Here is a 16431-nt window from a genome sequence, read left to right as displayed (position 1 = left end):
TTCTCAATCAGGCTTTGCTAATTTATAATCAACGAAAATTCCTTTAAAAAATCTGGAAATCATCCGGATTTTTTTTTATTTTACAATCTTTCGCATGTGCATTACATTCACGCTAAATCACGGGAGGCTCTTTAGTTTATATTTCCAAAATATCACATTTGCATGGATAAACTCAGAAACGATATTGCAAATACAAATAAATTTTCATTGACAATTTGTCATATTCTGTTTATCAAAGGAATTACGGGAGATAACTCTAACTCAGTGCAAATATGGAAAACCCCGAGAGTTTCACATGTCAACATAAATTTGAATTAGTAAAAACGTTTGTGAAAGGTGTTGAATTCTTCATTAATATGAATTAAATTTTTAGATGAAAGATGTTTACAGCCTCAAATGGTTTGTTATGAATAATTTAACAGATATTTTCAATGCAATTTCGGAGGGATTCTGCAATTTTTTGCTACATTAAGGGTATATGTGGCGATGGCCTGTCCCGAGACACAGTTAGATTATTCAAACTAAGTAGCGTAGTAAATTAATAGAATTATTGCAGGCTTAAAGCTCGGTTATGCAAATGTCAACAATACGGTGTGTTGATGTATCTATTTCGTAAATATCCGACATCACATGCAATGTCAACTCGTGCAGGCACGGGTCAAAGTCTAGTTCTTCATAAACTTTATTGTAAATAAGATTTTTATGGTATATTCATCAATAAATTTATTTTCATAAATAATTATGTCTACAAGATAATTTTATTTTGTATTTGTTTATTTTATTAAATTTAAGTCATACGTAGTTTTATCATTTCATGAAGTTACTTTACAAAAATGACGACGGTTTTACATTTTTTTCATCAAAATAGTGCCATATTGTAAGTTCCGTTTTTAAAAAGTATGATAGATATCGAAAAACGAAAAAAAATTCAACCCTATTGTCATGTATATATATCGAGTTATTCATATACGACTTGTTTATTATATGTATAACCGGAAGACAGTTTGATAAAGTACTTGTTATTGTGTCACACGTGTTTTCTACATGGTGTCAGAAGTGATCTAAGGATACTATCGACATCATCTCTAAAAATGACCGTGGATAGTCTAATTGGTTCAAGCCCAACGATGAATTGGGAGAGTAATGACCTAGAAGGTTCGTGGAAATCGTTTAAACAGCATGTAGAATTTGTGTATACCGGACCGCTGAAATCGAAAACTGAAGCCGAGAAATGTGTGTTCCTGATGATATGGGTAGGAGACAAAGGCCGAAATATCTTCGCTATCTGGAACCTAGAAGATGATCGTAAGAAGCTGGGTGTTCATTACGAGAAATTTGAGGAGTATGTCAAACCACGGACAAATGTGATCTACAACAGGAACAGGTTTCAAACTAGAATTCAAGCTGACACAGAAAGTTTTGATCAGTTTGTAACAGAATTAAAACTAACGGTCAGAGACTGCAACTATGGAAAAGGTGAGGAAATGGTTCGTGATCGAATTGTTATTGGTGTAAAGTCGCATAAAATACGCGAGAAGATCATAAACGTAGGATCTAATTTGACTCTACAGAAGGCACTTGATATCGCTCGTCTTTATGAACAGTCTTCATCTTAAGCACGACAAATATCTAGTGAGGACACATATGTTTATGTTATTCACAACAAACCACAGACTACGCAACCAAAATCTGGTAATCCATGCAAAGCAGTTTACACACACAAACGACAACCTCAACAACCAAAACCGAAATGGCACCATGGCAAACCACAGCAAACAAATGAATGTTCACGTTGTGGATATGAACACAGTACTTCGGTGTGCCAAGCTTAAGGAAACAGATGCCATAAGTTTGGTCAACCTGATCACTTTGCAAGGAAATGTCGTACCAGAGCTAAACTTGAAATGCCGTTGAGACATGTTCTTCGGATAGCGAAAGTGAAGAGTTATTTCTTGGTTACATCTGCGCAGACATCAATACAGTAGAGACAACGTGGAGTGAAAACATTGAAATCAATGACAGAACTGTTCGTTTTCTATTAGACACGGGTGCTAAATGCAATGTAATACCTTGAACCACGTTCAAGGAACTAGGATTGAATTGTGACCAACTTTCTTTGTTAAAAACTATTCTGAAATCGTATAGTGGACATAGAGTCAAACCTGTCGGAAATATAATACTGCGGTGTAAATATCAAGATCATGTGAGTGACAATACTTTTTAAGATGTTGACCTACCTTCAGAACCAATTCTTGGAAGGATCTCTTGCTCAGCAATGGGACTTGTAAAACTCACCTTCAAACTTGACCATGCAGAGACAACGAACATTCCTAAGGACATTCAGTCAGAATACAGTGATGTGTTTAAGGGTCTAGGACTTTTACCAGTGAAACCGGGCATTAAGATTGACCTCTTGATACCTCCTGTGATACACCCAATTCACCGTGTTCCAATAGCACTTCGTGACAAAATCAAGGATGAACTTGATCGCATGGAAGAAGCTGGCTTAATAGTTCAAGAGAAAGAACATACAGCATCGGTAAACTCCGTGGTTACTGATCAGAAGCCAAACGGAAAGCTACGCATTTGTAAAGACCCCAAAGACCTCAACAAAGCAATCCGTAGAGAACATTGCCCACTAAAGACAATTGAAGATGTCTCACAGCAAATCACTGAAGCAAAGCTGTTTTCTTGACGCCACGTCAGGCTTTTTGCAAATTGGTCTCACAGAAGAGAGTTCAAAACTCTGCACCTTCAACAGCCCATATGGACGCTACAGATTCACTAGACTACCATTTGGCATCAAATCTGCGTCTGAAATCTACCAGCATACAATTTCAGAGATGGTGGGGGATATAAGATGGTGGGGGATCTAGAAGGATGTGAGGATTTGGAGAAAGGACAGGCATGAGCATGACCAAAGACTAAAAGCAGTCATGAATCAAATTCGTGATTACAATCTGAAATTGAGCCCCGAAAAGTGCCAATTTAGAAATGACCATATCTCATATGTCGGTCAAGTGTTTACCTCTGCAGGGATCCAGCCCGACCCTGAGAAGGTTTGCGCTGTGAAAGATATGCCTGCTCCACAGAATATCTCTGAACTTTAAACCTTTCTTGGTTTTATTCAATACCTTGGAAAGTTCTTACCAAACTTGTCTGAGGTTAGTGCACCACTCAGATTACTTCTGGAAAAAGACATACACTTCCATTGGGACAAGCCACAAAAAGACAGTTTCCAGAACTTGAAGCACCTTGTGAGCAACACATCTGTTTTGCGATATTATGACCCTTAGAAGCCACTGACATTGACTGTAAATGCAAGCTCGAAAGGCCTCGGTGCTGCACTTGTCCAGGAAGGCCAACCCATTGCGTATGGATCACGTGCTTTAACGATGAACCAGCAGAACTATGCTAAGATTGAAAAAGAGTTTTAGCCATATCTTACGGATGTACAAAACACAGGGCGAAAAACCATCTTTAAGCAAGTCATTAAAGGTGGTTTAAAGGTGACTTAAAGGAGCTTAAAGGCTATACAACCTTTAAGCCGCCTTTAAGTCACCTTTAAGCAAGTGCTTATAGGTCCTTAATGTCCAAACTTCTTTAAGCCACCTTTAAGCATCTTTAAGTGGCATTTACGCTCTCTTTACACTGCCTTTACACTGTCTTTAAGTGGCCTTTAAGTCAATATTGATCAAGCTGAACAATAAAAACATATATTAAATGCAAAAGCTCTTTTATAGAGATGGGAGGTGGTCATCCGTGTGATAATATAATTTCCAAGGAAGGGGGGGGGTGTTCCAGGCGGTTTTAATCGTCGCTCCATTAAACACAGATCGCTATCATCAGCATCGCTCCGATGGACACATATTGCCGTTATAAAATTCTTTATAATTTTGGGGGGGTTTCAAAATTATTTTTTAGGGATGAGAGCAGTCTCTGTATCTTAATATGTGCATAAAACTAATTAAAGTATGTTTGTTTCCTATTATAAATTAATCGGTGAAAAAAAATCTCTCTCTCTCTCTCTCTGTCTCTCTCAGTTCATCCGGTTATTAAACAAAATAAAGATAATGAACCAAAAATGCATGATTTAATTTGATAATCGGTTTAAGGTTTGTATTTTTTTTTTCAATTTTCATTATTTCTAAATCTAGATCTGCTAGATACATGTTAAAGATGAAAAAACTCTCAACTGCCTTTGTTATATCGGGCAGGATATTACTGCTTTGTTTGTCTAGACATAGTTTTGTTCGTTTGTGTATATCTAATTAGAGTCTATTGTTTGTCCAACTTAAGAAAACACCTGGAACTAACACAGAATATACAAGATATACACAACAGTTGTTTCGTGTGTCCAGGTGCATGTTTGTGTATATCTAATTAGAGTCTATTGTTTGTCCAACTTAAGAAAACCCATGGAACTAACACAGAATATACAAGATATACACAACAGGTGTGTCGTGTGCCCAGGTGCACGTCAGGGTTTCTAAAGGCGTTGAATCTTAGTATGTACGAGTATACGATAAGTCTAGTGAATAAAAGTTAATTTACATTTGTAATTCATTTTCAAAGTATTATTTCCTAGCTCTGGGTTTCAAAGATGTTACGTCTACAAATTAACGATACATGTATGTAAGAGAAAAAATCTTGAGGCTAATTAATTAATGTACCGGTGATCATAAATAGGGGTTGATCATTTAAATATATGTATAAGGGTAAAAATGTCAAATATACCCGGCCTGGCACATCATACAATTGTATGTACAAGTCATTTGCAATTGCCACATGCAGTAAATACGTCACCGGTAATTGGTAATTTTGTTTGTTATAGAATTGATAGTTTAAAAATCATGTACATACAATTAGGCCTACATGTAAATATTTAAACATATTGGAACGGCGCCGCGATCATGAAAACCGGGAAATTGCGGGAAATTGAACAAATACCCTAATAGTATCAATGCATTTAATAAAAGAAATGATTTCATTTTCTTTCTTACATTTTTATAGCTATAAATTAGATGAACGTATATCTACTCGGTTTAAATTTATTAACTAAGAAAGCCTACTATAGTGAACCTAACGGTTTCCATTTAGGTATAATATATTTTTTTTCACTGAAGACCAAGTTCCGTATTTCATTATAAATACATGCATGCATGTAATTTATAAATTAGATATAAATATATCCTAATTCTAATCCCTCTCGTCGTGGTCAGAGTAATGGTTAAGTATTGGGCTGAAATTGTTACCCCAACTTCAACAACAGAGATTCGAAATTTACCTTCTCATAATATCTATATGCTTTTTTATATACCATATACAATATATAATATATATATATATATATATATATATATATATACTTTCTTTTTTTTTTTTAAAATTCCATCTCCTATAATATATCCAGTATCGTGTATACAAAATGTAATCAAATCCTCAGCCCTATCGCTGCGTCTCACACGAATGATTATTCACTGACCACTTCTCGTGGGATTTGACTTACGATATAAATATATCCTAATTCTAATCCCTCTCGTCGTGGTCAGAGTAATGGTTAAGTATTGCGCTGAAATTGTTACCCCTTTCAACAAACAAGCTCAAATTATAATTAAACCATTCATTCGTTACACCCTCTCCTATTCTTCCCAATACTCAAAACTAAACAAAACTAAACAAAACACAACATATTAACTTGTCATTATATTTAATTATCAACATAGCATTTGAAAAGCTGCATATACAAATTTATTACTACACAAAATTCATAAATTTTAAATACTTGGAATACACAAAATTGCTCACAAAACATATAAACAATCAACTCTCAATCATAAAGGTTTTAAGCTCATATTCTCCCCAAAACTAAAATATCTTATCCTGATCTCTACAAAAATGGTTTCAAATTTGAATCATCTCCAAATTTTAAGAATTTTCTCTCAGCGTCTCCTTCCCGAGATGCAACCCCTGCCAGTGCTGTCCCTATGACTCCCTTATCAGCAATCTTTGAAATTCTAGAGTATCTTTCGAAAGTGGATTTTGTAGCCCAACCGATATGGTTCATAATAACTCCAGAAGATTGATCCAACCCTGACAAAGCTAAGGATATTGTACAACCTGATCTTAAACTATTTGGAGTTTCCCCTTGATCCACACCTAACACTGCAAGGTAATGTTTCAATCTAGTATAAACTACTGACGAGGATAAAGGTGCATCCAAAATCTCCTTACCCGAACGGCTCAAAGGCCTGAACAAGTAACCAGAAGAAATGTCAATGCCTAATGACTTCACTCCTACAGCATATGTTTCTAAACCATGCACAGGACACACAGATTTATCATGAATTCTAAATATAGTAAACTAATTCACCTGACCGTTTGACAAAGTTTTTCCTACCATATGAGAAAAAAGCAAACCTTCATTATCTGGCAGGCACTTCACCTCTTGAGCAATACATTGTCCTAAATCATTTGCTCGATCTCCTGCAAAAAACTGAATTTTGAAAAAAGCCTGATCCCTCAAGTAAATAAACCTCTTATCCACCCCCAGACTTCCTGACTGCAGATTTTCATCAATATAACAACAAATAGCTTTTAATTTTGACAAAAATAAAGGTTTTGCCTGTTTTGGAACAATGTGTGCTATTGACTGCTCTTTTTTGATTGCCTTCAAATATTTCTTTACCATAGGGGCACATGCAGGATTACCCCCATTCAAATTCCTATCCCAATCTTTTCCCAACCCTTAATCCTCAAATACTGTTTTCAACTGACCGATCAAAGACTGAACTGTTCCAAAAGCTAATCTCTTTGGACATGAACATTCACTAACATCAGACATCTTCCCTAAATATCCACAATGAATATCATGAACCTTTGTTTTCCCTTTCTTATCTTTAAATATCAAAAACATTTGCACATGATACGGGGTAGTCTGCAAAATATCCACATAAAATTGTTCTCTGACGAACTTATTGAATTCTTTCCCTAAAGATGACAGTTGTTTAGCATAACTAGAATTATCTACCAAAGAATACAAATACTGGAGACGGTTTTCACTAAAATAATCAAAACTCTTCAAATTTCTTGTAAGTGAAGACCTTTCATCCTGTGTAACCTCCACCTACAACGAAAAAGATAACCTTCCTGCAATTAACTTCCACTTTAGACCTACCTTATCTAAAACAAAACCTTGTTTTGAAGGTAATTTTAGGACCCCTGTATCTCCCTTATTCCCAAGAACAATAAAAGATTCTACATATAACCAGAATAACGGCCACCATACTGGAGTGGGGACAATCTCAGGAACAACAACTGTGCACTTTTTAACCCTCTGACTCTCTAAGAATTTCAACAACACAGATATTAAACAAAATGGAGGAAAAACATATGGGTTGTCCTCTAAGGACACATCCTGTGAGAAGACATTAATCCCACTTGACAATGGAGATGGACCTTGTGTAAAATGCCTCAACTTCTCACCTCTCTCATTCAGCATCACATTTGAATCCAGAGCCATCAAATCTACCGAATGAGGGCCATATGCTAACTGAATCTCAGACCATGATTTTTCAGATAACTGACAATCCTGAAATGGAAGAGACCTAGAAGGCCCATCTGCCGCATTATCTCCTGATGGAATGAAATGCAACTTCAAATCTACATTATTTTTCTCTGTGAAAACAAAAATGCTCTTCATTATATTGTTAAACCTGACATCCTTACCTCCCTGATTTTCCCAAACATGAACCAGAGCCTTATTATCTACATATGCATCAACCCTGTGATTCTCTACCTGCTTACCCAAAGACAACAAAGCATTCAATAAAGCATCTCCCTCTTTAAGATGGATAGGTCTTTTATCATCTATGCCCCAGAAATCTCCAAACGACTCTTCCTGACTAAAAACTAAAGCTCCCCACTTATAACCTGACGAATCTGTTGCTAAACTAATCTGTAAATGCCTTTCACTTCTCCAAGAAACAAAACCCTTCCAGTTGTCTAAAAATTTCCAAAATTCAATCTCCTCTCTTAAAGCCCCTACCACCTCTACTCTCCTGGAATTTCTTTCCGCCATCCCAATAGCCCTATGAACCTCCCTAGAATTAAGCCTGGAAGCAGGAACGACTAAAACAAACGAAATACATTTCCCTGCAAACCGTTGAAGGGTTTTTATGTCTACACTATCCTCACTTAAAATGAAATCTCTCAACTCAGCAAACCTATTTCTCTTCTCCTCAGGGAGCAAAAATGCTAATTTCTGAGAGTCAATCAATAGACCTAAATACTTCAGAATTTTTGTCGGAATCAGAACACATTTTTCAAGAGCCAAAAAATACCCTAATCTTACTAACAACTGGCACACAATATAAATGCTTCTAAGTACTAGAAGTTTTTGATTCGTAAACAAAGACTTTCCATGCCACTCTGAAATCATACGGTCATCAATGTACTGAAGGCAAGGTACACCCAATCGCCTACAATAAGCTGTAGCAAAATAGCCTAATTTCTGATATATGTATGCACTCAACTTAAAACCAAATGGAATTGTATTATACACAAAAAAACCAACCGCCAAATTGAAAACCAAAATAAGACTTTGACCTTTCACTAACCCTCACATGGTCATACCCAGACTTGTCATCTACAGATGCCATAAAATGATTCCTACCAACTAATCTTGGAACTTCCTTCAATGTATCAAGCTGAAAAGGCTTATCCATTACCCATAAATTCAAAAATCTTTCGTCGTGACAAAGTCTAGGTTTAGTATGTTCTACTGTAAGTGGAAGTATCAGATGAGGTGGAACACAATCCCCAACCTTACCCCAAACCAAAATTGTACCACTTTTAATATTCTCAATAATAGTAGAAGAAATAAACCCCCCGAAATGTCTACAACTAGACGAGTTTGGAAAATATGCTTCAGGTGGGGTTGCACAATCATAATTTTTTCCCTTGAAATTTCCCTTAAATTTCCTAAAATAATGTTCTACATTAACCCCCTCTCTTAACCACTTTCTTGCTTCCTCATCCAAACCCATTCTCTCCCACTCATCCAAATGATTATGAATATTTCCTGCAACAAATTGTCTTGGATCTCTAAAATATATATTTTGTAAACCTACTTCTAAATCATTTTCAACAATACTCTCTGCTAACAAAACATTCTCTGGAGGCAGAACAAACTCTCCTCTGTAATTCACCCAACACTTAGAAATATCCAAATCTCTTCGAGGTATATCTAAAGGAGAAAATTCTAAAGCTTCTTTCTCCCACTCTGGAATATGAGGATGAAAATGAAACCTCTTACATCTCATGGACTCACTCTAAAACATAACAGAAATATTACAGAGAAAAGTTTATTCTACCCCCAGCCGCGTGAAATAATTCACTGAAAGGTTAGTACCTTTGGCAAGAGGAAAATAAACAACAAAATTTGGAAAACAAAGTCTTCTCATACAAATTTCCATAACTTTCCAACATTATTAAACATCTTATTCCTTTTTTATTTTTGGACATGCTGCAACAAAATGACCCTTTTCTTTACAAAAATAACATACCCTTTGGTTAGAATTTTGACCATTTCGAGCTCTGTTACCCCCTCTCCCCTGCCCAAAACCTATATAACCTGGCATTGGCATAGGAGGAACAAACCCCAAAGGGAAATTATTATACATTGGAGCTAGATAAGGAAAAGATGGAACATTACTAACATTGGTTTCCTTAACCTTCTCTTTCTCATTTTCTTTATCATATTTTTTTCCCTTAACCCATTCAGCAATGGCGGTAGAAATCTTTCTATCTACACTAGACCCTATCAGTTTCAAACATAAGCCACACACATCCTCACTTTCTTCAAAACGCCTGCATGCCTGAAGAGCTTTATTAAAAAACTCTGCATCCTTATGCCCCTCACACTTTGCAACATCAACCAGCATCTCCAGTGATGCGATAAGAACATGCGACGGTGTCAACTTCGGTCGAGCTGCCAAAAGGCGTACCTGTCGGATTGCATCATCCACCTTCTGTTCTCCTGACTTAGACTTCAACACCGATACGTTCTGCTCCAATCCTTTCAGTCTATCTTCAAGATTGGCCGCACCATCCCCGTTACCAGTACAAGGACCTACATAAACCACAAACTCACTTCAATGCACTTTTATTCACAAAATCATCAGAATATAATTCAACATATAAACCTTACTTACCACTGCTACCAGCAGCAGATGGCGCTATCTCCGTCAAAACCTGACCCTTGGGTGCTCCCACATTATTTGCATGCAAAATTGAAAAATGCATAATCTTCCTAACCAAATCCACTGACTCCTCCTGACTCAGGATGATCAACAAAGACTGGATTGTCTCCCCTGTAAGTCTGTTGAATTCTACTTTCAACTCTTCCAACGAATATTTCTCTAATGGATGATCCTTCTTCAACCGTGCGAATGTATCTATCTGCATCCCAGGTTGATTAGACTTCAATTCCATAATCACCGGCAACAAGCTCTTCCCCAATAATGAATGCTTTGGCTTCAACACCAAGGTCATATACAACATAATTACACAAATTATTCCCACAATAAAAGTTTCAATATAATTTTTAACATGCACTTACTAAATAAAACACACACCTAGCACGTCAATAAAAGCTCTAATATGTATATCTCCGTATATAAAATAACAAAACCGCATACATAAACAGACATGTGCAGACCAAGTAAATGCGAACCCCATGCAGCCGGCTAAAACCGCGCATGAAAAACGTGCTGCATAACACTGTACCTATAAGAATCGCTAGCCCCTTCTCAAACCTCTCTTAACAATATTAAACAAACACAAAGTTTGTAAAATTCACACACAAATAACAGAATAACACCCTGTATATCTACAAAAACTCTAATATGTATGTCCCAATATCAGTTAACAGAACTGACTACGTAAAATAGACACGTGCACGCCAAGTACATGCCAACACCCAGTTGGCTAAAACCGCGCATGAAAAACGTGCTACATAAAACTGTACTAATAAGATTCGATATCACGTTCTCAAAACCTCTCATACTATTAAAAGCCAATATTAAACAAACACCAAGTTTGCAAAATGCTTACACACACAGAATAATAAACGCACACCCAGTACGTCTACAAAATTCTAATTACCAAATACGTAAAACAGACACGTTATGTACACCAAGTACATGCCAACACCCAGTTGGCTAAACCAAACGTGCTTCAGTAAAACTGTGACATAAAATCGCTAGCACGTTCTCAAATCTTTCATAAAACTATTAAAAACAAACACTAAGTTTTTAAGATCAATTCTATGTAAGAATCAAAATTCGTTGGCCACGCATAGTCACGGATTTTCTTCATACTTGACAATTTGATAGACTTTGGTGAGTAAAAAAACCTAACACCATTTGTGTGTTGCTATGTGGTTCCGTTGCCATGGTAACTGAGAGTAAAGATGTAAAAATGACATTTTAATGCTTATTTGAGAACATATTGTGAGTAATGTGCAGAACTTAGGGTTTCCAGGGTAAAATATATTATTAAAAATAGTTGTCATTTTTCAAAAGAATGAAAAAAAATCATGGAGAAACGCATATTTTTAAAGCGTTTCCATGGTTACTAAACAAAAATTTTAAAATTTGTTTTCTTCATTTAATTTGAATATAAAGTGCAAATCTTAGATTTTTTGGTAAACACTATTATGATTGTGCAATTCAGAATTTAAATATGAAAATTGAGAACCGTTGCTATGGTTACAAGCTGAAAAATAAGGAAAATTATAATATTTTTAGGCATCTTTGAATGGATATTATTCAATTATAATGAATAAATATATAAAAACAAATGGTGAGAAAAAATAAAGTATGTCCTTAACTTTAATAACACTTGAAAAAAAATGTGAAATTTTCTAAAAATAACTGCCGTTGCTATGGACTTTTCAAAAAGTAAGAATTTCTGTGTGATTTTTTACACAACTTAATTTTCCATAGCAACAACTCTGTTGCATAACAAAGCTGTTTGTGGTATATAATAAAAATTAAGATATATTTTTACAAGTTCCAACTAAAGCAATTGCAAAAAAAATTCAAAAATCGGGAATTAAGGCACATCAAAATCATCTTCATTTTCTCAGTTTTTCCTATTTTTTGGCCTTGTTGCCATAGCAACGGATGTCAATTTTCATAATAAGATCAAAATTGCATGGACATTGATATGGATGTAAAAATTTAACAGTTTCCCATTTCAGCTTATTAAAAATCCGCAAAAAACTGATTTCAAAAGTTCGTACCGGTTTCCATGGTAACAATTTAAAAGTATTGGTTTCTCCATCAATTTTCTGATATAATTAAATAATTGAAAATAGGACAAAGGCTGTTTTATGTCTTTGATAGTTGACATTAGTGGGCAAAACCTTCTAATATGGCTTCAAAGTAGGTACGTTTTCTTATTTTTCCATCCTTAGCCTCGATTACTATGGCAACGGTTATCCCTAGCAACCAACTTATAGTGTTTTTTTGCGTTTTACACCTTGGTGTGTCCATGTATGAAATATAAGGAAAATTGGTGACTATGCGTGGCCAGACCCTTTTATAAATCATTGATTCTTACATAGAATTGATCTTAAAATGCCTACATAAAACGCACCCCAAACACGTATGCAAAACTTAACTAAGTTATAAACAACCAAAATATATATACTATATTTACAGTTTTACACACATAGAATGAAATTAACCAATAGCCAACGCATATAATAGGTTACAAATATAACATTACAGATAATTACCTCGAGAATTTAAAGGAAACTCCTGGCCGGCAAAAAGCAAGCAAAGCGTCCGCTCTGATCGATGCGTCTCACACGAATGATTATTCACTGACCACTTCTCGTGGGATTTGACTTACGATGTAATGGATTGTTACAAACTGAATGGTTTGTCAAAATCTTTTCAAGTAAACACATTCAATACAGTGATTCAATATCCACTGATATATAGGATATAAAAACGCTCATATATATGTAAGTTGCCGTGGCGCAGAGGAAGTGTGGTGATGCTAGTAAACTAATGGTCCCGGGTTCCATTCTCGCCGTGGCCGGTTTTTTTTGTGTGTTTTTTTCATATTTCTTTCTAGAACAAAAACCGTTTTAATACCTTTTCTTTCATAAAGTTAATACATTTTATTGGAAATTAAGCACAATATTCAATTAATTTTTTTAATGGCTTAAAGGTGGCTTAAAGGTGGCTTAAAGAAGTTTGGACATTAAGGACCTATAAGTTGTCCTTAAAGGTGGCTTAAAGGTGGCTGAAAGATAGTCTTTAAGCTGCCTTTAAGCCATCTTAACGCTTTCTCTAAGCCACCTTTAAGCAACACATATAGCTTAAAGGTGGCTTAAAGAAGTTTGGACATTAAGGACCTATAAGTTGTCCTTAAAGGTGGCTTAAAGATAGTCTTTAAGCTGCCTTTAAGCCATCTTTACGCTTTCTCTAAGCCACCTTTAAGCAACACATATAGCTTAAAGGTGGCTTAAAGATCGTCTTTAAGCTACCTTTAAACACCTTTAAGCTATCTTTAAGGAGGACTTAAAGATGGTCATTCATCCTGTGAAATTTCATCAATATATGTTTGGTCGACATGTATTGGTAGAGAGTGATCATAAGCCACTCAAGTCAATTTTTCGAAAACCTCTTTATCAAGCACCTGCTCGACATTAGTCACTTCTCCTCACGCTACAGCGTTATGATCTAGAAGTCGTTTATAAACCAGCCAAGATCATGTTTATCGTAGATACCCTTAGCCGAGCCTTCATCAATGAAACGAAGGAACAGCTTATGCCTTACATTCAAGTTAACTTAATCAGCTACTTACCTATATCTCCAGAGCAATAGGGGCGCTTTCAACAAGCTACTCAAGACGACCTGGATCTACAAATCTTACAGGCAGTAGTCAAATCCGGATGGCCGGACACCAAAGAAAACTTACCAAAGTCAACTAACCCGTACTGGCCTTTCCGTGATGAGATCACATGTATGGATGGATTCATGTTCAATGGATCACATGTATGGATGGATTCATGTTCAATGGACACAAAATTATTGTACCATCGAGACTACAAAAAGAAATGCTAAATCGCATACACAGCTCTCACCTAGGAGTAGCCACATGTAAGAGTAGAGCTCGAGAATCCTTATTTTGGCTAGGAATGACAATCATCAATCCATGAAGTAGTGGGAAGAAGTCTAATATGTGCGCTGAACAGCAGATCTAATCCCAAGGAACCACTGGTGGAAACAGAAAACCCATCACGTCCATGGTCCAATATTTCTGCTGATTTGTTTGATTACAAAGGACTCTCGTACTTACTTTGTGTTGATCATTTCTCAAAATGGCCTGAATTTGCAAAACGTGAAAACCAAACAAGTGGAAACACTATCTTGCACCTGAAAAGTATATGTTCACGCAATGGATACCTGACAAATTAATATCGGACAATGGGCCCCAAATCGCTTGTTAAAATTTTCGTGCATTTTTAAAGGATTGTGGTTCTGTTCACACAACCACAAACCCACACTTCTCTCAAGCCAATGGACAAATTGAACGCATCGTGCAAACAGTTCAGCAACTGCTACGCAAGTCTTCAGATCCGTACAAAGCCATACTTGCATATCGGAATACCGCAATTGACATGCTAGGAAAGTATCCAGCACAACTATTCTTTAACCGACGTCTGAAAACTGCCTTACCTTCAGCATCACCACTTTTGGAATCAAACTCAGTTGGCATGCAGGACATTCAAGGATGCTTGAAAACCCCAAAATACCATCAAAAGATCAACTACGTTGCACATGCGGTAAAGAAATTGCGTGATCTTTATCCTGGAGAAGCTACCGTTGTGTGTCATGAAAAAAAAATGGACTCCTGCTGTAATTGTACAACACAGTCTCGAAAGGGATACAGACGGCACATCAAACCAACTTCTACAACCTTATCGGATAAACCTGAATTTGATGAAACTGTTATTCCTCTTCCGTCAGGAAAAAAACTGATACACCACACCGGTTGAATACTGTCTAATCTCGGATTGAGAAACCACCACAGGAAGTTGAACCTACAAATCTTCCAAAACCAGTTTCCAGTACCACTTGTAACATATCTGAAAGGAGTCTAGAGTGTTCATCAAAATTCAATGATTTTGTGAAATGATTTCATTTTTGTAATACAAGCAGTATTATAATACTAGTATTTTAAACTTGTATGTAAAGTTTTGTATGGTGGAACATTAATGTATCAGATATTGCACAAGTTACTTTTTTTTACTTTAATGCATACTAAGCATATTGGTAAAAACTGTTAATCAATATTCTTGTCCTTTCAGATCTCTGCAAATCACAGGATGGATGACCATCTTTAAGTTTTCCTTAAAGGTAGCTTAAAGATGCTTAAAGGTAGCTTAAAGACGATCTTTAAGCCACCTTTAAGCTATATGTGTTGCTTAAAGATGGCTTAAAGAAAGCGTAAAGATGGTTTAAAGACTATCTTTAAGCTACCTTTAAGCCACCTTTAAGGACAACTTATAGGTCCTTAATGTCCAAACTTCTTTAAGCCACCTTTAAGCTACCTTTAAGCCACCTTCAACCCATTAAAAAATCTTTTAATTCAATATTGTGCTTAATTTACCAACAAAATATATTAACTATATGATAATGATAAAAAAGGTGTAAAAACGGTTTTTGTTCTAGAAAACAAAATGCTCAAGACGAGGATTGAACCCCGGACCCTTCGTTTACCAGCATCACCTCACTTCCTCTGCGCCACAGAAACTTACACATTTAGGGAGGTTTTTATAACCTATATATCAGTGGATATTGAATCAATGTATTTAATGTGTATTTTTTACTTGAAAAGATTTTGACTTCCATTCAAATTATAACAATCAATTATATCTAATTTATAAATTACATGCATGCATATATTTAGAATGGAATACGGCACTTGGTCTTCAGTGAAAAAAATATATTATAATTCAATGGAAACCGTTAGGCTTACTAAGTTAATAAATTTAAACCGACTAGATTAACGTTCATCTAATTCACAGCTAAATGAAATGCAAGAAAGAAGATGAAATAATTTCTTTTATTAAATGCATTGAACCTATTAGGGTATTAGTTCTACGCAATTACCCCGGTTTTCATGATCACGGCGCCGTTCCAGTATGTTTAAACATTTACTTGTATACATGGTTTTTAGACTATCAATTCTATAACAAACATTATTACCAATTACGGGTGACGTATTTACTGCATGTTGCAATTGCAAATGATGTATACATATACTTATACATACAATTGTATGATGTACCAGGCCGGGTATGTGACTTAATTACTCTTATACATATATTTAAACAATTAACCCCTA

At 35.7% G+C, this 16431-nt stretch overlaps 1 protein-coding gene and 1 pseudogene across 1 annotated transcript; one reads left to right on the top strand and one right to left on the bottom strand.

Moving 5' to 3' along the window:
* LOC128174159 (receptor-type tyrosine-protein phosphatase kappa-like) overlaps positions 1-16431 on the top strand; it is a 240431-nt pseudogene that overhangs the window by 143631 nt on the left and 80369 nt on the right.
* LOC128171164 (uncharacterized) lies at positions 9200-11018 on the bottom strand. The gene is made up of 2 exons (XM_052836898.1): positions 10215-11018; positions 9200-10132 (listed from the first exon to the last, which is right to left on the bottom strand). The coding sequence occupies exons 1-2, from the start codon at positions 10561-10563 to the stop codon at positions 9501-9503; spliced, it is 981 nt and encodes a 326-aa protein (XP_052692858.1). The 5' UTR covers positions 10564-11018; the 3' UTR covers positions 9200-9500.

The sequence above is a fragment of the Crassostrea angulata genome, chromosome 2, assembly GCF_025612915.1.
Source record: "Crassostrea angulata isolate pt1a10 chromosome 2, ASM2561291v2, whole genome shotgun sequence".
Classification (NCBI taxonomy): domain Eukaryota; kingdom Metazoa; phylum Mollusca; class Bivalvia; order Ostreida; family Ostreidae; genus Magallana; species Magallana angulata.
This window is presented reverse-complemented; position numbering and strand designations above follow the sequence as displayed.